The 27,864-nt window shown below is 38.6% G+C and overlaps 1 protein-coding gene across 2 annotated transcripts in view; it reads left to right on the top strand.

Moving 5' to 3' along the window:
- Nucleotides 1–27,864, top strand: part of LOC136857057 (zinc finger protein ZFP2) — a 146,514-nt gene that overhangs the window by 31,452 nt on the left and 87,198 nt on the right. For both annotated transcript variants that reach the window (XM_067135420.2, XM_067135421.2), the window contains exons 2-3: nucleotides 4,099–4,343; nucleotides 19,420–19,616. In XM_067135420.2, coding sequence (XP_066991521.2) covers nucleotides 4,099–4,343; nucleotides 19,420–19,616 — 442 coding nt within the window. The remainder of the gene's footprint in view (nucleotides 1–4,098; nucleotides 4,344–19,419; nucleotides 19,617–27,864) is intronic.

The following is a 27,864-nucleotide window of genomic DNA, read 5'->3' on the forward strand; positions in this document are numbered from 1 at the left end:
TTTATCTTACCCTGTAATAATTAAGAGGGGAATTCCTCAAGGCAGTATTGTTGGACCTTTGTGATTTCTTATGTATATATAAATAAATGATATGGGTAAAGAAGAAATCAGAGATAAGGCTTTTTATGGATGATATTATTCTCTATAGAGTAATAAATAAGTTACCAGATTGTGAGCAACTACAAAATGACCTCAATAATGTTGTGAGATGGACAGTATACAATGCTATGATGATAAACAGGGTTAAAAGTCAAGTTGTGAGTTTCACAAATAGGAAAAGTCCTCTCAGTTTTAATTGCTGCGTTGATGGGGTGAACGCTCCTTATACGAGAGGGGATCAAATATAAACAGGATTTTTTTCCTTTCAATTCATTTACTGAAAAACACAAAGCATTTACAGTTTATACTTCTACATAGTTTTCTGCTTTGGAAATGCATTTGTCCCAGCGTATGGGCAGCTTTTTGATGCCCCCATCGTAAAAAGAACAGGGCCGTATCACCAGCCAGTTTAAATTTAAGAATTTCATGTTATATCCATATTGAACTGAGAACGTAAGAGAGGTAACTTAAAGGGTCCACCTTTTCAATACAATTAAATGTTTTAATGGTTAAGTTACAACAAGTTTACTTGGAACTAGTTTCAATGCTATTTAGTGTCATCTTCAGCCAAAATGTGAGAAATAAGCATAGGTACATACATACAAACATATACATTACACAATATTATAGCATTATGATTAAATAAGAGTAAAAATGGAAATAAAATAGTGAATGGATATTCAATCACAAGTTCGGAACTTGGCAGTCATTATCAAAACAACCCAGGAAGGGTGAATTAAAATTGTACAAACACGAGTTAGAACTCAACAAACATAATCTTTTAAAAATACATATAAAAATTTAAAACTTTGCTTAAGTCCGAGATGAACTTGGTAGTCAAAGATTCGAATTTGTAGTCACCTTTTCATTAAATGATGTCATTTATTAAGTAAAAGTGTAGTAAACATTTTCCTTGAGCTTTTGACCGAAATACAATATTCAGTTTGCATAAGATGTTCCTCTGACAGCTTTGAAGTTAATTTTACATCATGGCTGTGCTGTTGTCTGTGGTCTATTGTTTTTATGTTGCAACATAATGTGTAAGGTGGAGACCAAGTTTTCGAGCCAAAGTTTCTACGATGTTCGCAGTTTGATGCGGGTGATGTTCCGACACAAAGCTTGCTGTAAGCCTCTGACAGACATCCAAACGTCTCATATTCAGATTTTCTATCAAAATTTGAGGGACCCATCAGGAACGCACTTTAAGGAACTGTAGGATGTGTGTGACGATTGCTTGACAGTTCCCATAACGGATTCAGGCATGTTCTGCAGTTTCTGATACTCTCGCCCGTCGATGTTTGATCACTGAACTGTGCAGTCAATCTCTGGAAGATTTCTGCCACTGTAACTCCTTCAAAAGCAAGAAATTTTATAATTATGCGTTGCGTATTGGAGGGGTGCACCTGTTGCTCCGACATCGTGAGCGTTACTGACAAAACAGCGGGAAATATCTAACAGCATGCTCTGCCCACTCCTAACGGTCCCGCCTAAGCATAGCAGAAGCGCAGGGCCAGTCTTACCAACTGTTGATGTTCAGGAACAGAAATCCTGTTTATATTTGATCGACCTTTGTAGGAATCGTTGTAAGTACCTAGGTGTTAATATAAGGAAAGATCTTCATTGGGTTAATCACATAAATGGGATTGTAAATAAAGGTTACAGATCTCTGCACATAGTTATGAGGGTGTTTAGGGGTTGTAGTAAGGATGTATAGGAGAGGGCACGTAAGTCTCTGGTTAGAGCCCAACTAGAGTATGGTTCCAGTGTATGAGACCATCACCAGGATTACTTGATTTGAGAACTGGAAAAAATCCAAAGAAAAGCAGCTCGTTCTTGGTGATTTCCAACAAAAGAGTAGCATTACAAAAATGTTGCAATGTTTAGGCTGGGAAAACTTGGGAGAAAGGAGACGAGCCGCTCGACTAAGCGGTATGTTGATTAACCATGATGTTTCAATCTTGTCCGTATTGACTTACATTCAATACTTTATTGACAAGGCAGAAAAGTGTTTCATAGAAATTAAGCAGTATGTCCCGAGCTGTCAGTGGAGAGATGGCATTGAACAACATTAGTAGACAAATAAGTTTGAGCGCTGTCTTTAAAAGTAGGAAATATCACAATATGAAGTTGGAATTAAAAAGGACAAATTGGGGCAAATACTCATTTATAGGAAGGGGAGTTAGGGACTGGAATAACTTACTAAGATGTTCAATTAATTCCCAATTTCTTTGAAATAATTTAAGAAAAGATTAGGTAAACAACAGATAGGGTATCTGCCACCTGGGCAACTGCCCTAAATGCAGATCAGTAGCGAGTGATTTGATTTGGTGGCGCAAGCCTAGGAAAGTTTTGATGCCTGGTGTCTTAACAAACATTTCACACTCCTAGATTTCTTTCTCATTTGTCCAGCCCTGGTATATAGAAGTCTTGGAAAGACATAACATTTGAGAATGCTAATTTTAAGATTAAGATTGAGTTGCTTGCTGCCCAGTAGGTTTTCATTTTGTTTGATATACTTTGTGTTTGTTCAGCTTCTTGTTGATTTCTTGTATGCATTCCCTCTGTTCATTTAGCATCCAAAATATTTGTAATGCAAAACATAGACTGCTGATGAATTTATCAGTGAGCCTCTTCAACATTGGTCTGATTTTATATAACCTGTCTGTGCTAGTTTCATATTGACTGCTGTCTTTGAAATAATATATGGGGACCATGTACAAGAGATAGTCTTCAAAAACATCGGGGTCAGAAAAATAGGGTCTTTAGTCCAATACATCTTTATGTTGGATTTTGTTGTTATGCCCGTGACAAACATCAGTCCTAAAAAAAAAAATATTCGATTCTGGGATGTCAAGAGGTTTCTAGGTCTCCATAATTGAGTGTCGTACTTTGTGAAAGTTCGCGGTGCCACGCTAATCACCTGGCTTGCATATAGGTTTGTCTATTCACAAACTCGTCACTGAAGAATATATTCACAAAAGACATAAGTGTCAGCTTGCATTCAGGAGGTAGTAGGTTTGAACCTCACTGTTGGCAGCCTTGATGATGGTTTTCCATTGTTTTTCATTTTCACAGCAGGCAAATTAAGGCCACGGTCAATTCCTTTTTGCTCCTAGCCCTTTCTTTTCCCATTGTTGCCATAAGACCTATCTGTGTTGTTGCAACATAAATAGAATTTAAGAAAAAGTCTTTTTCGTTATCAACTGTAATATTTAATCCTGAATTACCGGTAAATAATGGAACAGATGGAGAATAAGTGGGATAGTGAATATTTCTACCAGTTTGAGAGGTGGTATAGGCCTATCATTATCAGTCACTTTCTGAATCCTCAATTTCAGGTATAAGTTCATCCTTTGAATCATCATTATAGAGAACTTCTAACACTTCATTTTGCTTATAATATCTTGCTCTTGATGTCATGGTTATTTTATATTTATTTGCACTTCACATACACAGAACACTGATGCCAAAAACACAAACTATGTAGCGCTAGAATAACCTTATGCATTGCTTATTTATGAGAAACCAGGATAGCAAATGTTAGCTATGTGTTTCCTATGAAGAGTAAAATGTTTATTTAACTGCTGTCTAGGATCAGAAACACTTACTTTGTTTTTAGAATCGATCAGTATAAAATTTAAACAAACTTTCTCTGTTCGCGATCTTATCCGGCATAAGCCTGATATGGCTCCTGCATGCAGCAAGCCATATCTGTCTTTTGCTTGATGTAGTAATGAATGTGTTAAGACTAGCATGGGGGCCGATGACCTTCGATGTTAGGCCCCTTAAAACAACAAGCTTCATCATCAAGACTAGCATGCAAAACAAGGTATCCCTTATACCAAGACCGTTCCTGAAACAAAACTCTGATTCTGAGATGCTTTCCTCACGTTTGGTATAAATATGCTGTCATCAGTATAATTCACAGTGTCATTTCATTTTTCATTAAGACTTGAGGCATTCCATGTTAAAGAATAATTCACTTTTTTTCCCCTCCAGATGCCGACAGTGGGTTACAAACTGTGGCCGGCGCGACCTGGAAGACAAGCCTGTGGAACAACTATCCAAGCTGCTTCTATGTGCCGATCACTTCGAGTCCCACTGGTTTCTCAACCCCAAGTTCAAAACAGTCTTTGTGCGTACAGGGAACCCTATTCCCACCATCTTCTACAACAACTTGGCCGACTTTGTCCCAAAGTCACTCAAGAAGAATGTAGAAATGAACCTTTTGAACCAGGAAGCAGGTAAGGTTTTGATTAATGAATGTATATTTGAGGTAGAACAGAAAAGCTCATTTCCATTTGTAATTTCTAACAGCAAAAGAAATTGTGTATTAATGTTGTTAGGGTTCAGATGTAATTATGCAGTTTAACACATTCAGCCCAATGATGAACAACCATTTAGTTCCCAACATTCCAATGTGCGCCACCACGTGTCCTGTTGTATAAAACCCAACGTGCACCACTGGTGGCGCACAGTGTGGTTTGAGATACATGTTGCTTTATATTGCAGTTGGCGTTTTGTGCAAGGAAATAAGGGTAATGCTTTGGCTTTATTAGTATTGCATACATTGTGATCCATCGGTGGTACATGATATAACAAAAATTGGTGCACAAAAAGCTTGTAAAATAACTGTCATTCAGTAACCTACTTTAATTACGGGAACATAGCATTTTATTTATGTAAACTTGTAAGATTACAAAATTGCATATACTCTAGTTATAATAAGGTTGATTGATGAAATTCCAATACAAATTGATTTTCATAGAGTAAGAATACATAGGTTTGGCAAAAAATAAAATGTTTAAGAAAAGAAAGCAGTTGCAAATCAAAGTCTGGTAAACTGTTATGAATGTAAGAAAACAATTAGGCCTAATTGAAAACCATATTTCTCTATAAACAATACATAAGGGATGAATGAATTAGTGATTCTTATTAAAACAGTCATGTACCAATGCATGTGTTGAAGTAAGTGGAGACCCTCTTTATCAATTTCCATGCTGTTTCATTTCTTGATAGAAGCAAATGTACCTTTTTTCTATTTTTCCTAACACTTTCTTCTCTCTTCATGAGCTGGTTTTTTTATTCTGTCCTCCATACTGTTTATATACAACCAATGCATTTACAACACAGTCTCCAAGGAGAAACTCTAGAGTGGCCTTCTTGTACCAGGCTGATGTTTTTCTTAACCCGGGAGAGGCCGCGCGATGTTTGATTACACGAAAGGGTACGTACGGAACTTTTCTCCGCATCGGTATGGGCTCGCAATAAAGAAAGTTGGGTTTGAGCTATGCCTTATTTGTTTGGCTGTATGTAAAATAACACCTTTTTGTACAATAGTTGTAATATTTAGCTACATCTGCGCATACATTAAAGTACAGTATGCTGATTGTTTGTGCATGAATCAGACAATGAAAATTTCATCATATTTGCTGTTATAAACAGCTCATATTTTACCGCTATAGGCTGCACTGCATAAACTGGGTCGTTATTAGAATATACCAAGTCAGTTTCCTAAATCAGACAACTTTTCAATCTTAGTTCTGTCAGTCATTTTCAAAATTTATTGCTTGTAATAACATTTTCTACCTTTCCGGGAACCTTGTATTTTGAAACAGCTTCTTTCCAGTTCCTCTGCATTCCGTAAATCTGAAAATCATACAGTATATAAAAGTATAATGTAGGCCTATTGCAATTCAGTATAAAATCAATAAAAGGTGATTCGCTTACCGTGTGGTTTAGTAGTCTTCTTCTAAGTACATTTCATCATTGTCACATGCGGTGCATTCTATACACGACTGTGTTGAATGTTCCGGGCATACAAACCATGAGCACTGAATGCATTTCTTCTTAGACTTACGATTCTTTTTGAGGTTACAAAAAGCACACCGACCTGATTCTTCTGTTTCCTGGTGTTGTTGTGTTGGTACCTCGGGCTCCAAACCAAGAATACTTCTCAGGCGTATCTTTATGTCCCTGGGAATGCACTGCAGTGTGGAACACTGAACCATGTATTCCTTGCACAAATGTATCGATATAGTCTTCAAGAATGCACGGCGGCTGGAAGCACTGTGGTTAGCTTGATATATCACAAAACTGTTTATTCCTGCAATATTCAGGAGCACATAGAATAGGGTCATTGGCCAGCGGTTAGTGATTCTTGACACTGAATACTCATTTTTCGTATGATCTACCACATCAACCCCACCTTTTGTTAGGTTGTAGAAAGTCAGCATTTCCGCCTTATTTGCATCACCAGAGCTCTCGTCAATTGAATCGTCATCATGCATAGACGATACCAACAAGACAACTTTTTTTTTTTTTTTTTTGGCTGGTACGATAATAGGGTGCAGTCCTTGCCGAAAACGAATATGCTGGAATTTGTTGGTCTTGAGGAAGCCTGTAGAAGTAGCGGAGGGGTTTCTCTTTTGTTCTTCTTTAGCTTTTCAACCACTGTGAGTTTGTGTTCATTGAGAAGTTTAGAAATAAGTGGTATCGATGTGTACCAATTGTCCATGGTGACATTTCGTCCAGTTTGAGATATCGGGGGAATAAGCCTCTGAACAACACTTGCAGGGCTATTGTCCACCTTATATGGTCCTTTGTGTTGCTTTCCAGCATATACCTCCATATTTACTGTATAATATGTTCTTGCATCCGCTAAAGAGAACACTTTAATTTCGTATCTAGCTGCCTCTGTGGATCAGCGGTAGAGTGTCGGCCTCCGGATCCCAAGATAGCGGGTTCAAACCCGGCAGAGGTAGTCGGATTTTTGAAGGGCGGAGAAAAGTCCATTCGACACTCCATGTCGTACGATGTCGGCATGTAAAAGATCTCTGGTGGCAAATTTGGTGTTTACCCGACAAAATTCATTAAATTTCAGCCATAGACGCCCAAGAGAGTTTTGGTTTACTCGGTCTGTCATCTAGTGGGGGCCTAGAGTAAAACGGAACATCGAAATTGACGAGCAGACAGCCAGATGGCGTCAAATTGAAATGTCTGCACACGGTAGCTGAGGCCATACGATTATTATTATTATTATTATTATTATTATTATTATTATTATTATTATTATTATTATTATTATTATTATTATTATTATTATTATTATTATTTCGTATCTGGACGGTTTGTTAGGAATGAACTGCCTGAAACTGCATCTTCCTCTGAATGCTTCGAGCATCTCATCAATGGTTGTATATTCACTTGGACTGTAGTTCATATTACATCGAATGACTAAGCCTTCAAATAATTCCCTGATATAAGTGAGCTTGTCGATCATGATTCTGTCAGTCCTTGTATTTATATCATCAAACCTCAGAGCTTGTAACAACAGCTTAAATCCCTTCATGGACATTGTAGTTCGAAACAGCTCAATTCCAGTTCCATCTGTGCTCCATAAATCAGAAAGGTTGAGGTGCTTTGCCGTATGTACTCCAGCCAGATACAGAAGTCTAATCATGGCTTTAATTTCTGCAAGATTAGTCTCTCTCGCATCACGGTGCCTTTGAAACTTATGACGTTTCTTCTCAAGCCATATATTGGTGTAAGTTACTGTGTCGTCCAATACGTTATTCGGAAAAAATAACTCCCATGCTTGTAAAGGGGTTTGAATATTCCTAGCCTCCCCTTTAGGGCCCGGTAAATGAATTACAATATTTCGTTTCCTAGTACGACCACATTTCTTAGCACAATGAATATTCCATACAGTTCTGCCGTCTTTGCCAGTGTATTGTGGGGTAGCTTCACTAGTATGCGGTGGACTATTCTCTCTATATTCCAAGTCTATTGACACTTCACTATCCGTCTCATGAACACTTTCTTCAACTTTATCTTCTTCTGCTACGCATTCTTCTTCTGAATCTACAGTCAGTTCAGTAACTTCATCAGGTTCATCTTCACTTCCATCAAAATGAAGTCGTCGAGCCGAAATCTGCGGCCGTAAAAGTGAGTCATTCCGATTGAATTCTTTTTCCACACGCATAAGTAGTTTATTAATCCTTTCCTCCTCATTGATATCTATCATGATAGTGAAAGATAAAGCACAATGAGTAAATCAAACCATACACTGAATCAAACACAGTCATACTCAGACGGAAACACAACAATGTACGTGTCAGCAAGAGTTGCGCGCGGAGAATACTTCCACAACGATGACAATATCTAACAGTAACAATCGCCACAGCAACAGAGTTAGAGATAGAGATAAACTAACCTTGACATTTGGTTTCCAAAATCCCCGAGAACAATAAGACAAGCGCGCATGCGACTTGGTCAAAGTCACATTCTCGTACAAACAAAATAAGAAAAGTGCGGAGGTTTTCACTGCGGCGCGCCCTCTCCCGGGTTAACGTAGTGTAGTATGCCGACATCTGGTCAAAATACAGTAAAACCTTGTTAATTTGAAGTCGTTGGGATGCAAAATTCGGACTTTGAATGAAGCGATTTCAAATTAACCGCCAACACGTAGCCTACTTCGCAAATGGCAACCCTTGTGGCATCACAATACGGTATATTCTAAGACCCGTTACTGCATGCATCTAACCTTGATTCACAGTTTAAAGTTCTCAAATGCCATGGAAAATAACTATTTCCAAAATGTATTCAACAAGGTGCATTTACAGTATTCGAATAATGCACTTGGATAACTCACCAACAAACATAACCTCACGCAATGAAATTAAAAGAAAGAAAACATGATTCAAAGACGAGGAGAAATCTATACTGGCTCCCTTGTGCAAGTGCTTTATTCATTGGATTACTGTACTGTATGCATTTTAGATGCCTTGTGCTTGCACAAAAGTACCCGATGCCCTTAAAACGCGGCTTATCTAACATTACAACAACAGTGCAGTGACTATACTTGTACGATTTCCCGCCATGGCACTTCTAAGACCCAGCATGCAATCACCTTGATTCTCAGTTTAAACTTTTCAAGTGCTGCCATGGAAAACACTATTTCAGAAATTTATCCAACAAGGTGCATTTACATTATTCAAATATTGCACTTGTATAAAACAGTGGCAAACATAACCTCACACAACGAAAGGAAGAAAAACATGATTCAAAGACAAAGAAAAAATTATGCTGGGTTCCTGTGTGCAAATGCTTTATCGTTTGGATTACAGTACTGTCTGCATTTTTAGATGCCTTGTACTGGTGTGGCATGTAAAGTGCCCGATGCCCTTAAAACATCGTGGCTTTACGAATTTTCCTATGACAGGGGAAGGAAGTCTCTCACTTCCCTGTGCACTGCATAGCAACACAGTACATTTCCCAGCTGACAATTCTCTACTTTGAAACCATACGTCTGTTTAGCCTCAGCATTTAAAAAAATAAAACAAACAATGCAGTTTCATCGGCACTGACAATATTGTTTGGTGTGTACAAATTGATTATAGGCTATAAGCCACTCTTTTTCGCCAACTGTCGGCATCGCCAGTGTTCGCGGATTCTACCTCTGCGCACACTTCTTGCTAGGCTTATGTGATATTGTGGCGTTCCTTAAAATGTCAAATACAAAATAATTTCAATTCCACTTGAACATAGCAGATATGAAGCACACTGTAGACACGCGGAAGTAGGTGAAAGTGCGTAGTAAAGTTACCCCTGCATGTTTCGGAAGACGTGTTCTTTCATGACGTGGAGAAATTCTGAATTTAAATTACTCTGTAAAGTACTATTTTTTTCAAAAAGTAAAGGCAGTTTCGAATTAAAAGTCTGAATTTCGGTAACAGGGCCGACATTGTTCTTTGAATTACAAATTATCCGTATTTCGATTTAAACGATTTAAATAACATGCAAAATTGTACCTCATGTTTCCGGGAACGAGAGCTGCTTCGAATTAGGCAAGATTTTGAATTAACCGATTTTAAATTATCGAGGTTCTACTGTAATCAACGCCCTTCTTTGCACCATTGTAAGCCACTACAGAATTAGGCTTCACGACAGGATAATTTTTTTTTAGCACATTTTCCAGAATTTACCATATGCTGGGCATGTTGAAATCATAAACATGACTCTTTTGTTCACCCACTCAATTACGTTTATGCCTTTACTATCTTCTTTAGCCAAAACCTGACAGTTTGATAGTTTTTGACTAGTTGCGTTTTGGGTTTCCTTTACGTTCAGACTGCAGAGTCCCATAAAGAAAGGTTTTATTGTTGATTAGAACCTCACCGGGCGAGTTGGCCGTGCGCGTTGAGGCGCGCGGCTGTGAGCTTGCATCCGGGAGATAGTAGGTTCGAATCCCACTATCGGCAGCCCTGAAAATGGTTTTCCGTGGTTTCCCATTTTCGCACCAGGCAAATGCTGGGGCTGTACCTTAATTAAGGCCACGGCCGCTTCCTTCCAACTCCTAAGCCTTTCCTATCCCATCGTCGCCATAAGACCTATCTGTGTCGGTGCGACGTAAAGCCCCTAGCAAAAAAAAAAAAAAAAGATTAGAACCTCAGCCAGATTTACAGAATTATAAAAATTGTCTATATAAAGTGTACGGCCTTCATTCAACTAGTTCATCAAATCCATGACAGCTTTCTCAGCATGACCTTCGTTTGCAGTCACATCTGTCTTGCCAGTATACATTTTTACTTTAAAAGTATATCCATTAGTGGAGCATACCTTGTAAACCTTTTCTCCTTATTTATGGGACTTTCCATGGAGATATTGCCTAAAATAGCAGTCGTCCCCTCCATGGCACCATCAACTCATCAATAACTAGTGACTCATCAGGCACAAGGATATTTTTGCACTTTGCATTAAGTAGTTTAATCAAGTTTTTAACACGTTAACGTCGACGTGTACATTTGCATTTTCATGGTAAACTGTGGAAATGCAATATACATATTTCAGGTTGTTGTGGGCTGCGGGTGTGCATAATTTCATTCATAGATGATAAAAAAACCAAGCTCGATCCATGGCTGCAGTCGCTTAAGTGCGGCCAGTATTCGGGAGATAGTGGGTTCAAGCCCCACTCTGGGCATCACCGAAGATGGTTTTCTGTGGTTTACCGAAATTCACACCAGGCAAATGCTGGGGCTATACCTTAAATAAGGCCACGGTCGCTTCCTTCCCACTTGTAGCCCTTTCCTGTCCCATCGTTGCCATAAGACATAACTGTGTCGTTGCTACGTAAAGCAACTTGCAAAAAAAAAAAAAAAAAAGATAATCAAAAACATAATTTATGTTCAAAGTTACTATTTTTGTGTCCCCCTATTGGGTGACATGTGGTTATTAGGTTGACAATGCAACAGAGAAAGTATGCGTCATGACTGTATTTTTACCTTTGTTGTTGTGGAACACTGCGCTCTGTGTTGTGAACTGTTGATTTGCGCACCTTTCAATTACTTCCTTGTAATTTACAGTTTTGTGACAAGAATTTAATTCATGTTATATGTGTTTGTGTGTCGAGTAAGCCATGATTACCGATAGAGAGATAGAAGAACTTGAAAAGGTTTCGAGTGCTGTATCAAGTGATGTTGGCATTTCGGATTTGCAATGTGATGCCACCTTTTCCGAGTCAGAATTGGACAGTAGTTTATGTAGTGAGGACACTAGCAAAGATTCTGGTACTGCATCATGCGATGATTCAACTATATCACCAGCCAGTGACAATTACTGGGTGATTGTTCTTGATAGAGTCTATCCATCTTCCTATACGCCTTCCTCTTGCCCTCCTTCCCTCTAACTTAGCCTCCAGCACTTGTTTTTATATCCTTCCCTCCTTCATCCTCATAACATGTCTAAACCATCTCAATTCATTCTTCTTCATCCTGTCACTCAGTTTTTCTAGCCCTGTCTCTTTTCCGGCCTCTGCATTTCTTAATCTGTCTCTCCTTGTTTTCCCTCCCATTATCGTATTCACAAAGATGCACACACGAGATGCTGTCAATTGTGTACAATGTTTTATTTACAAATTATGTATTATCGGCACACTTTATCTTGGTGCATTTGTGTACGGGGGTGAGGAGTAAGGAGGGTTCCGGTAGTGCTGCCAACTGAATGAAAATGAAATCTGAATTGAATTGAGAATATGATCGATCGATATGAAGTTTCTAAACCATTATTATCTTAAGCCAACAACTGTGTCACATACACATTATATAACATTTCTCGATGCAAATCCTGTTCCTAGCATGAATTCTATAGTTCGGCTTTGCTGTGTAAACAACAACAGTACTAGTACGTAAAGTGTACGCCAGATGTCACACAACGATGCTTAAGCGATTTATAGTTTGTGTTTCAGAGGTTGCCAGTGCGTATCTTAATATTGCAGAGGTCGACCGATTCAGTACTAGGGTGTAAATGCACCAAGATAAAGTGTGCCGATAATACACATTACGCACATACATTAATGAACCACCATCTTGAACTGAATCGAAGAAGAGGAAGAGGACTGCCACATTAGCATGTCAACCAACTACCAATCACAACATGAGTTCACACACTTAAGTCGACTAACATCTCTCACTAACAACTCTACCCAGCCCAAGACTGTCTCTTTATATACCTTGGCTGGCCAGGCTTCTAGAAAAGTATGACACAACATGCTTTCTCGTATCTTCCCGAGTCTCCAATAACCTATGTGCAAATGGATAGAATATTCTGTAAAACTCAGGTGACAAAGGTGTGTTGTTCTAGACTATTACCCTGTATTGCACAACATTACATCGGATCTATACATCGTATTTACAGGTAATAATAAATTATATACTATTAATTACATGTTCTTACATTAAATAAAGTCGTGTTAATATACGTACAGCAGAAGTATTGTGACATAACCTCACATGTTCTATTACATGAGACAGATTAGACAACACACAAATAAAAAATTATATGACTACGATTTATACCAAATAAAGTCCATATTGACAATCTGTCATACATAACTACATAGATAATAATAATAATAATAATAATAACAAAAATAATAATAATAATAATAATATAATAATAATAATAATAATAATAATAATAATAATAATAATCAAGCGTGATATTTTCACTATTGACCCATGGGTTTAGAGAATTGTTTCCAATTTATACTAGTCCATTACACTTGCATCTATATCCCCCCTATAACTTGAAACAATTTCAACAGTCTATCACACTCGTCGACTTTGCCTGGTCGTAGGTTATATCTTCTTTCTTCCTTGACGTTGCTGGATGTGCTCTCCTCCTCTTGACCAGATCGTGCCGTGTCAGGGTCGGTGTCGCCTCGCTGCCAGTCTCTTCCTTGGTGGTAGTTGATGCATTCTCCTCCTCATTAGTAGATTGTGCTGTGTCATCAGTAGCCTCTCCTCCAGGTGGACCCATGGCAGTACCAGGCTTACTCTGTATGCGCAGCGGTTGGATGATTTGACGAAATTCTGATGCGTGGACCTTGGCAGGAGGGTTGGTCTTTAGTAAGTAGACCCCATGGCCCAGTTGCTTACCGACCTCGACAGGACCAACCCACTTAGGCACGAGACCTGTGTAAAACCCTACAATCTTATTACTGACTGAGTGATTATGTCGCAGTACTTGTTGGACTGGTATGAAGATCTGGGTCTTTTTGACATCTTGAGCCTTGCCTGGCTAGGGTAAGGGATCTCTCCTTGGCCAATACTTGCTTTTCCTTGATGTCCTGCTGCTGCTTATGCTGCCACTCTGCTAGGGAAACAGCTTCATCATCTTCACCAGAAGTGGGTGGTGGATGAATCTCCCAATCCCCGGTGCCGTATAGCTGTCGACCAAGGAACAGCTCTGCTCGGAAATAGCCAGTGACATGGTTGATGTGTCATCGCAGGGCAAAGAGTGACTGCGGTATCTGATGGTCCCACAGTCCATGTTCCTTGTCTGTTTGGTAGACTCGTCATCCTTTCTAGCTCCTGGTTCTGTTATTCCATTGGATTGGACCTTGGGTTGTAGATAGGGGTGGTCCAGTGCTCCACACCCTATTCAGTCATCATTTGCTGCCATTTCCTTGATGTGAACTGACTCCCATTGTCTGATAGAATGCACCATGGATAACTGTAGCGGCTGAATATCTCATCCTATAGAAGACTAATGATGCATCCCGTCGTGGCTTCTGGTTTCGGAAAGGCTTCAATCCATCTTGTGCAGAGGTTGGTGATTACTAGGAGTCCTGTTTTACCCTTTGGTGTTCTAGGGTAAGGACCCATCAAGTCCAGGGCTATGACCTCCCAAGGGCATTGCGGCCTTCCTCACTGACTGGAATCTGCCTTCCTGTTGCTTGCCTTAGTGCAGGCGCAGATGTAGCACCCTTTCACATAGTCAAGGATGTCTTTCTGCCACAAGAAGAATCTTCGTCGGATAGACTGATATTTCTCTTCACCTCCTGGATGTCCGGCTTCAGTGTTGTCATGGAACTTCTCGAGGATATCCGTTGTGTGCTGTCTAGAGATCACCACTGCTGCAGGCATGTTGGAGAGGTGAGATCTGTACAGATCTGTCCTCTGTCAACCTGGAAGTTCTTGTAGCACATCTTGAATTCCCTCGGGATGATTCAATTGTCAGTGTTCTGTCCCCTAATCCACTCTGTCATGGTCCTACAGGGCTTGTCTTGTTCTTGCCATTCCTTGATTACTCTCACATCAAGTTCCTTCTTAATGATCATAAGAACAGGTTCATTGGGTTCAATCTGGTGTGAACCCAATACAGTGCAGTAGCGTTGTTTGGTGGGAGAGAGCTTTCTGCTGGCATACTCGATGATGTCCCTTCTGTTGTCACTCCTCTCCTGGAACCTTCAGGTTCCATCGCCGGTTGCCTAGATAAACTGCCTGCTCTTATGTTCGTCGATCCTGGTCGTGACACACATCAAAATCAAATTCTACAATTAATAGAGCCCATCGCATCAATGTAGATTTTGAGCCAGAGAGTTCAACCAGTTGAGAGCTGCATTATTGGTGTCAAGCTGGAACTTCTTTCCCTCCAAGTAGCCTCTGAATTTGCCCATGGCCCACACCACGGCTAAGGCCTTCTGCTTGGCAGTGCAGTAGCGTTGTTCGGTGGGAGATAGCTTTCTGCTGGCATACTCGATGATGCCCCTTCTGCTGTCACTCCTCTCCTGGAATAACACTGCTCCTAAGCCAAAGTCACTGGCATCCGTTTGCAGGCACATCTTCCGTTGAGGGTCAGGATGGGCTAGACTGGGAGCGTTGCATATCGCAGCCTTAATGCCTTGGAATGCTGCCTCTTCCTTGCTGGTGCATTAGAACGGGCGGTTGTTATGGACTAGATCGGTGAGTGGTATTGCCTTCTCTTCAAATTGTGGCACGAAGTAGCTGTGCTATCCGCACAAGCCAAGGAACTGACGTACTTGTTGCTTGGTCCGCAGGCGTTCAGTTTCTTCGATAGCTCGATTCTTCTCCGGTTGCCTTTCAAATCTTCAGATGCTAGGACATGGCGAAGATATTCTACGCAGGACTGGGTGACGTGACACTTCTCTAGTTGGCAAGTCAGTCCATGATTTTCAGTCATTCCAGCACTTTCTTCAGATGTCCAAGGTGTTCTTGAAAATTCTTGCTGTAGATTAAAATGTCGTCGAGATACACTTGGCACAAATCTCCAATATATCCTGACAATACCTTATCCATCAGTCCCATGAAGGTTGCAGGAGCATTCTTCAGTCCAAAAGGCATTATTGTAAACTGATACAATCCTCTTGGTGTCATGAAGACAGTCAGTGGCCTAGAACTTTCCTCAACTTCCAGTTGCCAGTACCCAGAGTTGAGATCCAGTGTTCTGAAAATCCACCGGTGCCTCTGGCATATTCCTTTTTCTCAGGCATTCCCATACCTTCTCTCTTGCAATGCTGTCATATGCTTTCTCAATGCCTCCATGGTATGCACTAGCGATGCGTCTTGGTGGGTGTGCCATTTACCAACTGAAGAGCCCAACTTAGCACATTGGGGTGAAATTTAATAGATAATCTGAATAAGTAACCATAATAATTCAGGAGCTCATCAGCTTGTAGCAACTATAAGTCCTAATTAGGTATAACAAAGAAAATAATTGGCACAACAGTTTACAAGGAATGAGTGTTGTAGCTGTAAAAGTACGCTATATGAAAGAGCATAATTGCTCTTCTCAGTTACACCTTAGGAGATTGAGCTCAAAAATTTACTGAAGTCTGGCCTCTCAAAGATACAAGTTTCTTATCCAAATTTTACATTAGATCACTTCAGAAACAGTGTTTATTGTCATTTCTGCTCGACAGTCTGATCCACAATAGTTAATAAGTAAGTAGAAAGGAAACAGGGGCAATAAGTGCCCATATTAAATGGCCTAAATGTATAAAAAGAAAAGGTTTAAGAAAATTGGCCATTAAAAAAAATGCTTTTGAAATACACCTTGAAAACACTTAAAATTATATTTGGGCTTATGGCCGGAAGTTACAGAGGCTAAGCCTTTATTACAGAGGGTGATTATGGGTCGATGGCAAAATATTAAGTTTTAAAATAGAGTTAAAATTTGAGAGTTTTAGAAAATCATAGTTGAATAGGAATTAATAGAGGGTGAACACTCTTTATTCCCGAAGTTACATATTTCCCAGCAAGGATGTGAATAGAGTCCTTAGACTTGCCTGAAAACTCACATTTAGAAGGTGATATTGAACTTTAGAAATTTACATTAAGAAAGAATTTTTAAACTTTTCCTTCATCACAGTCAATGAAACTTTCTGGAGCTATCACCTATTTAAAAAATGTCTGCCATTATCTTGAGCTGGTGGGCCTTCCGACGACGGGCAAGACTGCCCCTGCCTCCCCTAACACCGTATGCACTCTAGACTGGAGCGATGAAGACAACATGGCCGAAAAGATCCCAGCGTTTATAGCAGAGGGAATAGTTCCAGAACTCTCTAGGCAGAATGCCTGTACACGCCCCCAATTTTAATTGGCTACAAAAATATATACAGAAATGACTGATTGGTTAATAATTTAAGGAAGAATGAATGTGCTGACAACTTCAGCACTAAAAAAAAAAAAAAAAAAAGAAATACAAACACTTCAGGTTTATAAACAAATACAGTAGAATTTTCCCTTGTCCGTCCTCTCATCAGAGAGGGCATATAAGTCGATAGTAGAGACATCTGAAGATTAAAGGTCCTACTTCTTCTAATACATAGTTTCAGATTGATAGCACAGATGGCCTTCTAAAAGGTGGTCAGTTCAGATGCACAAATATCTCCGGTATTATTATGAAGAAAATGCAAGTCATTGGCTGTGATGAAATAAAGGTATGAAATTGAATTTTAAAATATCTTGTAAGACAGCATTTTTATTGATAAATAATAACCTACTATGATGTTTAGAATGGCTAAGATGCTGCATAAATTCAAAGAATTTACCACAGATAAGAATATCATCAAACCACATTCCAGACATTTAAGACAGAGTAAACTCCTCTAGGATTAATTAAGCACTAATGCAAAAAGTGTGAAATGTTGTTCAGAAATTAAGTAGTGTGAATAAATGGGAAGTTTTTATGCACGTGGCCTTGAGGTTGATTTGTTTAAGGAACATTTAATGGGCTGGAGATGACATTGCACTGTTAGAAGTCCTGTTGGAGAGCAGGATGGTGACATACTGGCTGGCCAAGTTACTGAGTACAACCAATGTGAAGTGAAAAATTCAAACTCAAATGCACGTGTGAATAACAAAGAGTAGCTTAATAAATTAGTCTATAGTCAAACATGCTACCTCTCTGAATAGTCATTTTAATTTCAAGGACACTGGCAACCAGTGGCTTGGGTTTGTTTTGTGTGTAAAAGTCATTGTTAAAATACAAGCACAAACCACCTTAATTTTGTACACAACGGGCGAGTTGGTCATGCGGTTAGGAGCGCGCAGCTGTGAGCTCGCATCCGGGAGATAGTGGGTTTGAACCCCACTGTCGGCAGCCCTGAAGTTGGTTTTCCATGGTTTCTCATTTTTACACCAGGCAAATGCTGGAGCTGTACGTTAATTAAGGCCTGGCCACTTCCTTCCCATTCCTAGGCCTTTCCTGTCCCATCGTCGCCATAAGACCTATCTGTGTTGGTGCGATGTAAAGCAAATAGCAAATATATATATATATATATTTGTACTGGGTAAGTTATGGAAATATTAAAATTATTCTTGGAATTTCATACTAAAGAAATTACATTTTTTGTATCTATTACTGTAGTATGGGAAACATTTGCTTTCCAAAAAACCTCCTTTAGACACTTCTTATACCTAAAGGAAGTTGTTGGTTGTGTTATATAGCTTACAAAATATTTAATATACAGTACTTGGAAAAACTTAAGGTCTTCTAAAGTGTGATGTACATCAAATACTCTCTGATGTAGGTATACATCTAGGAATAACACACATTTTTCTGTGGATTTGTACTTTTATACTAAAAGAGCTGAGTACTTGGACTTGCACAATTAGTATTTGTCAGAAAAAGTAGTCTTACATCTTCGTTGAACTTCACATTGCTTGCAACAACGCTGAAAATTTAGTGTCAGAAATTTCACTGAAACACTGAAAAGACCATGACTGTCAGTAAACACTTTGAATTTACTCCTTTGCAATGATTAAAGCACATCTTTACCAGGTTTTGACACTGTTGTGTGTGTTGCATTTCAGAAATTTTTCTAGAAAAGTTCAAAAAATTATTTTTAGTTACTATAATTGTTTTGTGGAACACACTTAAGATTTCTTTTAAATTTTGTTGATTTGCTATTGCAACCAGACTGTCATTTTAGGATATTATGGAAGAGAAGGGGGTTTCATTTCATTTTCCTTTAAAATCTTTTAAATATCCTCTAAATAACCTGTTAGATCTTATATGTAAGCAAGATCTTAAATTTACTGAGTGAGTTGACTGTGCGGTTAGGATCGTGTAGCAGTGAGCTTGCATTTAGGAGATGGTAGGTTCAAATCCCACCGTCAACAGCCTGAAGATGGTTTCCGTGTTTTCTCATTTTCACAGCAGGCAAATGCTGGGGCTGTACCTTGATTAAGGCCATATCTGTTACCTTCAAAATCCTAATCTTTTCCCATCCTTGTGTTGCCAAAAACCGTTGATGTAGTAGTGCAACGTTAAACTGCTAGGGAAAAAAAAGAAATCATAAAATTTCTCCTTATCTCAGATGTCCTCAGTACTGTTTGCCATTTCATTTAAAAACTTGTGGACTTGCCACGAGTTACCAGCCTGAATGTAGATATTTTATTTATATTTCATCTTATAATTCATCCCTGCTATAGTCTACCTTTATACTGTAAGGTGAATATCAGTTATGTGGCCTAGAAGCAGACTGAAAGGGACTTTTGTGTGATTTTTTCACAGGTGATAGTGGAGATTCCATCTCCTTCCAGGTAAAAGTGGAAGAGATGACTCCCTCAAGCCGAACAGCACTACGGTGTCACAAGATGTGTAGGCTGTGTGCTTGCCTTGTCTCTGAGGAGAAACTAACCTCTCTATTTTCAACGGAGGCAGCAGAGCAGAACCTGGTTGATAAAATCAACAGGTTACTGCCTGACAAGGTAATGTACAATTTCTCATACTAAATAATATCACTTGCATGTGTAGAGTTGTTATATTTAAAATGATGTGAATTAGTTAATGAGGGAGTGCCAAGGTAAAGATTCTCCCACAAACATACTGATGAAAGTTTTTGTTGATTCATTTTATTGTAGATTAAGACACCTTAGGTCATCTGTGGGACTTGGAATTTGCCTATTTGCTATTTCTTTTCTTGTATGTAGAAAGTTAGTCTTTTAGTATATACTTTTTTGAAGACATTTCTATAAGACTGCCATCATGTGAACTGGATTGGATGGCATTAAGTTTTTGGTATTAAACTGTAGAAGTGTTGTAAGGAAAGGAATATAATGTAATTAATGTAATGTAATTTAATAGATAGATGTTTACATCTGAAAGTGATCACCGACATAATGGACCAACACAAAATTCTTATCATGGGATTACAAGAAATTAGAAACACTGACAAGAATGCCTTGGAATCTCAAGGGTACAGACTTTATAAAGGTATACTCGGGAAGAGAGTGATGAAGAATGTTGCACAATTTGGAACAGGATTTTTGGTCAGCCTTAAGATAATAAACTCAGTTCAAGAATTCAAATCACAGTCTCCATGACTCTCAATGCTCACCTTAAAGGCATCTAATAAAATCTGTACTATAATAAATGCCCATGCTCCCACTAATGATAAAAATAACTCCTCAAAAGACCATGAGGAAACAGGAGAATTTTGGGACCTATTGGACCAGACCATAGATAACATCCTCAAACACCATATAAAATTATTAATAGGCGACTTCAACACTCAACTAGGCAGAGAAAGAAAATACCATGACATCATCGCAAAATGGCCAGCACACAAGAAAACAAATAAAAATGGAAAGAGACTAGTTGACCTGTGTAGAAACCATAATTTAATCTCAAAATCTACATGTTTTAAGAGGAAACCTCAAAACATGGAAACACCCTGACTACACTAAAGGAGAATGGCAACTGGATCACATCTGCATGGACAAATACCACCACAAAGAGATCTATAATGTCAAAGTCCTCCGAGGAATAGACACAGGTTCAGATCACTACGTAGTTAAAATTAAACTCACTCCCCAGAGGAGACAGCAAAAGCAAGCCCAGAAAACTAAAAGAAAAATAGATCCTACCCAGCTAATCAACAACAAAAATTACCAGAAAGCAACTGAAAAAATAAAAATCACAGATAAACTTCAATCAATCAATCAATCATTCAATACTGATCTGCATTTAGGGCAGTCGCCCAGGTGGCAGATTCCCTATCTGTTGTTTTCCTAGCCTTTTCTTAAATGATTTCAATGAAATTGGAAATTTGTTGAACATCTCCCTTGGTAAGTTATTCCAGTCCCTAACTCCCATTCCTTTGCCCCAATTTGTCCTATTGAATTCCAACTTTATCTTCATATTGTGATCTTTCCTACTTTTAAAGACGCCACTCAAATTATTTGTCTACTAATGTCATTCCACACCATCTCTCCGCTGACAGTTCAGAACGTACCACTTATAATACCAATATAATGGTCCGTTATTGGACATTATATATTTTCCAGCTAACTCATTCTTGGTTGCCCACATTTCGCCCTCGTGTGCTAAGTTCGTGGTTGCTTCAAGTAGCCTATGCAGTGGCCTTCACGGTATGCACTAGCCTTGCGTCTTGGTAGGTGTGCTAAGTACCAACTGATGAGCCCAACTTAGCACACGAGGGCAAAATGCAGGCAACCAAGAATGAGTTAGCTGGAAAATTTATAATGTCCAATAATAGACCATTATATTGGTATTATAAATTTACTCATTCAGGACAAATATTTCATGTTCCCTATGGGAATCAACATCTATAACATACCACTTAGTCAAGCAGCTCATCTTCTTTCTCTCAGTTCTTCCCAGCCCAAACTTCGCAACATTTTTGTAACGCTACTCTTTTGTCGGACATCACCCAGAACAAATCAAGCTGCTTTTTGGATTTTTTCCAGTTCTTGAATCAAGTAATCCTGGTGAGGGTCCCATACACTGGAACCATACTCTAGTTGGGGTCTTACCAGAGACTTAAATGCCCTCTCCTTTACATCCTTACTACAACCCCTAAACACCCTCATAACCATGTGCAGAGATCTGTACCCTTTATTTACAATTCCGTGTATGTGATTACTCCAATGAAGATCTTTCCTTATATTAACACCTAGATACTTACAATGATCCCCAAATGGAACTTTCACCCCATCAACGCAGTAATTAAAACTGAGAGAATTTTTACTATTTGTGAAACTCACAACCTGACTTTTAACCCTGTTTTACCATTGCCTGCTGTCCATCTCACAACATTATCGAGGTCATGTTGCAGTTGTTCACAATCTTGTAACTTATTTATTACTCTATACAGAATAACATCATCTGCAAAAAGCCTTACCTCTGATTCCACTTGTTTACTCATATCATTTATATATATATAAGAAAATATGAAGGTCTAATAATACTGCCTTGAGGAACTCCCCTCTTAATTATTACAGGGTCAGATAAACCTTCGCCTACTCTAATTCTCTGAGATCTGTTTTCTAGAAATATAGCAACCCATTCAGTCACTCTTTTTGTCTAGTCCAACTGCACTCATTTTTGCCAGTAGTCTCCCATGATCCACCATATCAAATGCTTTAGACAGGTCAATCACGATACAGTCCATTTGACCTCCTGAATCCAAGATATCTGCTATATCTTGCTGGAGTCCTACAAGTTGAGCTTTACTGGAATAACCTTTCCTAAATCTGAACTGTCTTCTATCGAGCCAGTTAATAATTTTGCAAACATGTCTAATATAATCAGAAAGAATGCTTTCCCAAAGCTTACATACAACACATGTCAATCTTGCTGGCCTATAATTTTCGGATTTATGTCTGTCACCCTTTCCTTTATACACAGGGGCTACTATAGCAACTCTCCATTCATTTGGTATAGCTCCTTCAACCAAACAATAACCAAATGAGTACTTCAGATACGGTACACTATCCCAACCCATTGTCTTTAGCATATCCCCAGAAATCTTATCAATTCCAGCCGCTCTGCTGGTTTTTAACTTTTGTATCTTATTGTAAATGTCATTGTGATCATATGTAAATTTTAATACTTCTTTAACATTAGTCTTCTCTATCTCAACATCATCCTTGTAACCAACAATCTTTACATACTGCTGACTGAATACTTCTGCCTTTTGAAGATCCTCGCATACACACTCCCCTTGTTCATTAATTATTCCTGGAATGTCCTTCTTGGAACCTGTTTCTGCCTTAAAATACCTATACATACCTTTCCATTTTTCACTAATATTTGTATGACTGCCAATTATGCTTGCCATCATGTTATCCTTAGCTGCCTTCTTTGCTAGATTCAGTTTCCTAGTAAGTTCCTTGAATTTCTCCTTTCTTCCACAGCCATTTCTAATTCTATTTCTACCGGGCGAGTTGGCCGTGCGGGTAGAGGCGCGCGGCTGTGAGCTTGCATCCGGGAGATAGTAGGTTCGAATCCCACTATCGGCAGCCCTGAAAATGGTTTTCCGTGGTTTCCCATTTTCACACCAGGCAAATGCTGGGGCTGTACCTTAATTAAGGCCACGGCCGCTTCCTTCCAACTCCTTGTCCTTTCCTATCCCACCGTCGCCATAAGACCTATCTGTGTCGGTGCAACGTAAAGCCCCTAGCAAAAAAAAAAAAAAAACTTATGCCACCTATTACTTCGGTTTCTCTATAGAGCTCATCGGGTTTTACTAGCACCACATCCAGGATATTTTTCCCTCTAGTTGGTTCCATCACTTTCTGAATCAGCTGTCCTTCCCATATTAGCTTATTTGCCATTTGTTGGTCATGCTTCCTTTCGTTCGCATTTCCTTCCCAATTGACATTTGGTAAATTCAGATCTCCCGCTACAATCACATTTCTTTCTGTGTCGTTTCCCACATAGCCGATTATCTTATCAAATAATTCTGAATCCGTGTCAGCGCTACCCTTTCCCAGTCTGTACACTCCAAAAACATTATTATTATCTTTAGAAATGAGCCTTACACCTTGAATATCATATTTCTCAACTTTTTTCGTAGCTTACAAATTCTTCTTTCACCAGAATGAATACTCCCGCTCCCATCATTCCTATCCTATCTCTAGGATACTCTCCAGTTCTGTGAGAAAATTTCTGCATCCATTATATCATTTCTCAGTCATGATTCAATTCCTATTACAATATCTGGTAAATATATATCTATTAAATTACTTAATTCTATTTCTTTCTTTACAATACTTCTACAGTTCAACACTAACATTTTTATGTCATCCCTACTTGACTTCCAGGTCTCTGTACCCTTATCACCGCTCCCTAGACAACCCCGTTTCCCTGAATGTACCTCCCTATTACCCTTCCAAACAAATTTCCTAACTTATACGTACCACTGCGGTTTAAGTGAAGGCCATCTGAGTGCAGGTTCCTATCTCCTACCCACCCATTAGAATCTGGAAATTTCACTCTCAGTTTCCCACATACCCACTCCATAGTCTCATTTAAATTCCCAATCACCCTTAAGTCAGTATCCCTCCTACACAGTATTCCACTGATAACAATCTCCGCTTCCTTAAACTTCACCCATGCTGCATTTACCACAGTACACAACCTTAAACGAATTGCAGAAGACCTGGCTCCATTTAAACCACGTAAAAAACACCAATGGTGGAACGGTGAATGTGATGAAACAGTGGAGAAAAGACGTCAGGCATGGCTATTACATCAGTCCCAAAAAACAGAAATATCTTATCAAAATCTAGTAAAATAGGGGAAAGAAACTACCTAAGTCTTGAGAAAAATAGAAAGACAACATTATAAGGACACACTGCAGTTAATTGAAGAAGAATTCAATAAAACTCAATGAAGGGACTACTACAAAACCTTCAGAAAGCAGCTCCAAAAATATGAAGCCTCCGACCCTACTGATGAAGGATGAAAATGGTAAGCTGGCTCATAACAATAAAGACAATGCTGAAATTCTGGCTAAATATTTCAACAAGCTTTTAAATTGTGAGGAACCTACAGAACTCTTTCATTTGGACACCAACACCCCGATAAAAACACCACCAGAAAACATCAATCCCTCCCACAATAAAGGAAGTCTACCAAGCTCTGAATAAATTTAAAAACTACGAAGCGCCAGCAGGAGAAGATCAGATCTTTGCGGAAATCTTTAAATATGCAGGAACATCAGCAAAAGTTGCCCTCCATCAACAACTTGTCTCTATCTGGATTAAAGAAGAACTACCAGAACACTGGACAACAGCCCTCATTCACCCACTGAACATAAAAGGAGACAAAACCGACCATAATAACTACAGGGGAATCTTGCTCCTAGACATAACATACAAAATATTTTCAATAATCATCCCTAATAGGATAAGTTTACAACTTGAGAAAGAACTAGGAGAAAATCAAGGAGGTTTCAGACCCTGGAGGAGCTGTTCTGATCAGATCATGAGTCTTAAGTTGATAATGGACTATAACAGGAGAAGAAACGGGGATATGGTGATAACATGTAGATTTCAAGAAAGCTTATGATTGCATCCATAGAGAATCTCTGTTTAAAATTTTAAGACACCTTGGACTACACCCCAAATTAATAAACATGATAAAATTGACTTTCATAACACCAAATCAAAAGTGTTTGTTAGGGGTGAAACATCAGACGCATTTGAAATTAAAACTGGACTACAGCAGGCAGATGGGCTCTCACCACTATTATTTAATTGTGCTCTAGAAATGGTAATGAGGGAATGGTTTAGGAAATGTCCCCCCAAAATATTGGCCGAAAAATCAAAACAAATTGCCTGGGTTTTGCTGACGATTTAGCATTACTAGCAGTGGACATGAAAGAAGCAAAAACAGAACTTCAAAACATTGCAAATAAAATTGGCCTCAAAATATCATTTGAAAAAACAGAAATTATGCCCCAAAAATCAACACAACTAAAAGAAGTTACCATAAATGGTAATAAAATCAAAATCAATTTAAATAACTTAGAGAAGTAATAACACATAACCTAAATGAAAAAATCTCAATCCAAACAAGAACAAATAGATTAGCTAAAGCACAAAAATTAACATGGGATGTCTACAAAAAGAAATGTCTGTCAATAATTGCAAAAATAAAACTCTACAACACAGTTATAAAACCGGAAGCTACATATGCAGCAGAAACACTTTTCCACCTGAATAAACAATCAAAGAATGACAGACTTCAAAAAATTGAAAAAACCTGCATCAACAAAAAATACCAGATAGATGGACAGTGGCAGTTAATACCTAACAAAGTCGTGTACAAAGAGCTAGAACCCATTACAGATACTATGCGTAAGAGGAGACTGGGATTCTTTGGACATATCATGAGGATGCAGGATTCGAGACTTCTGAAACAACTAGTACAACACAATCTTGTCTTAAAAAATACCACAACAGGATGTAAATGGATCAGAGAAGTAAGAGAGGATCTGAAGGAAATAGGCCTTACAATAGAAGACACCACAAATAAGATAAAATTGAATACAAAACTCAAGAATACAAACCTCCACTTTACCCTTACACAAAACAAACCAACAACTCGCATATTTTCAACTGAGGAAAGGGCATGAAGATCAGAGCGTCTGTAGAAGTACTGGGAAGACCGCAAAGCCCGAACAATCCCTTCAAAGAGACCTGAACGACGGACTGACTAAAGTGATCCTATGTGGTCATAAAAGAAGAAGAAGAAGAAGATGTAGTAGTAGTAGTAGTAGTAGTTGTTGTTGTTGTTGTTGTTGTTGTTGTTGTTGTTGTTGTTGTTGTTGTTTACGAAATATTGTTATAGGAGGTGAATCATGGCTAAGAAATGATACTACGGATGAAGAATGTCCGTATTCGAGCAGTTATCACAGAGGAAGGATAGATTTGATAGGACAGGTAGTATTCATGCTGGTGAAAGAAGAATTTATAAGCTATGAAAAAGTTAAGGGTGAGAAACATGAAATTCTAGATGTAGGGCTCATCTCTTAAGGATTATAGGCAACCTTACATTTTTGGGATGGACAGACATGGAAGGGGTGGCACTGATGCTGATACAGAATTATTTGATAAGGTAATCAGCTATTTGGGGGAACAACACAGAAAGGAACGTGATTGTAGGGGGTGATATCAGTTTATCAAAAGTGATTGGGAAGGTAATGCAAATGACAAAAAGCATGGCCAACAAACGGTAAATAAGTGGCAAATCAAGTCAGAGAGAAAGAGTGAGGGGAATAAGTTAATCTAGGAAAGACAGCTAAATTGGACCATATAGACTTGATGCCTTAACGATCATTGTCTCCAGATGAGCTCTTTGATCATATCTGGAATGCATGTATTATTTACATGTTCAAGCCTGTTATGCCATCATTTTAAATTGTCCCCGACAACTTGATATACATTTTTTATAATTGACCAACCCTTTTTAACAGTAATACTTCTGGGGTACAAATTTATTTTCAGGTCTGTTACAAAGAGAACATAGCAATTATTGGCTCGTACCACTCACCTCTTATAATTTTTTTAAATTTTATTTTATTATCTCCTTTTTCGTAAACAGGAAGTGTTACAATTGTTTCTGAGAACAACCATTGTTCCTGAGTCACCTTTGAGTAAACTGGAAAAATAGTCAGCTCGAAATGTCATGTGCATAGATGCACCACTGTACCTAATGCAGACTTTACTTAAGTTTTCTGTTGCTCCAGAGAACTTAGCATGAAAAGTAGAATTTTTTGGTCTTAGTTCTGCTTATTTTTTGTTTATTCTTTTGCTTGCAAAAATGTATTATATGGGTTCTTTTTCGACAACAGTAACAAACAGCATTATACTTATCATTCAGCTTAGTAGGATGTAGTTTGCAGTTTGATTTTCCTACTGACCAGATGACTTAGGCTTCTTCTGCAAATTGACAGACACTGTAAAAGTTAATTGAGCAGTTCAATTTGTTAGTCTTTTATTTTCCTGAGCAACAGATAATTATGCTTGTTGAATAATCTTGTACTCCATAGGCAGTGTACTAATAATTTTCATCATAATTGCTATGTCACGTACAGTTTCACCAATCAGACCCATTAGTCTTTCAGCTAAATTTTCAATGTTTGTAATATGTTTTGTCATTGTTTCATTATCTTTTATTCAATATCACATTTTATACGTGTACATA

The sequence above is a fragment of the Anabrus simplex genome, chromosome 1 (genome assembly GCF_040414725.1).
Source record: "Anabrus simplex isolate iqAnaSimp1 chromosome 1, ASM4041472v1, whole genome shotgun sequence".
Taxonomy (NCBI): Eukaryota; Metazoa; Arthropoda; class Insecta; order Orthoptera; family Tettigoniidae; genus Anabrus; species Anabrus simplex.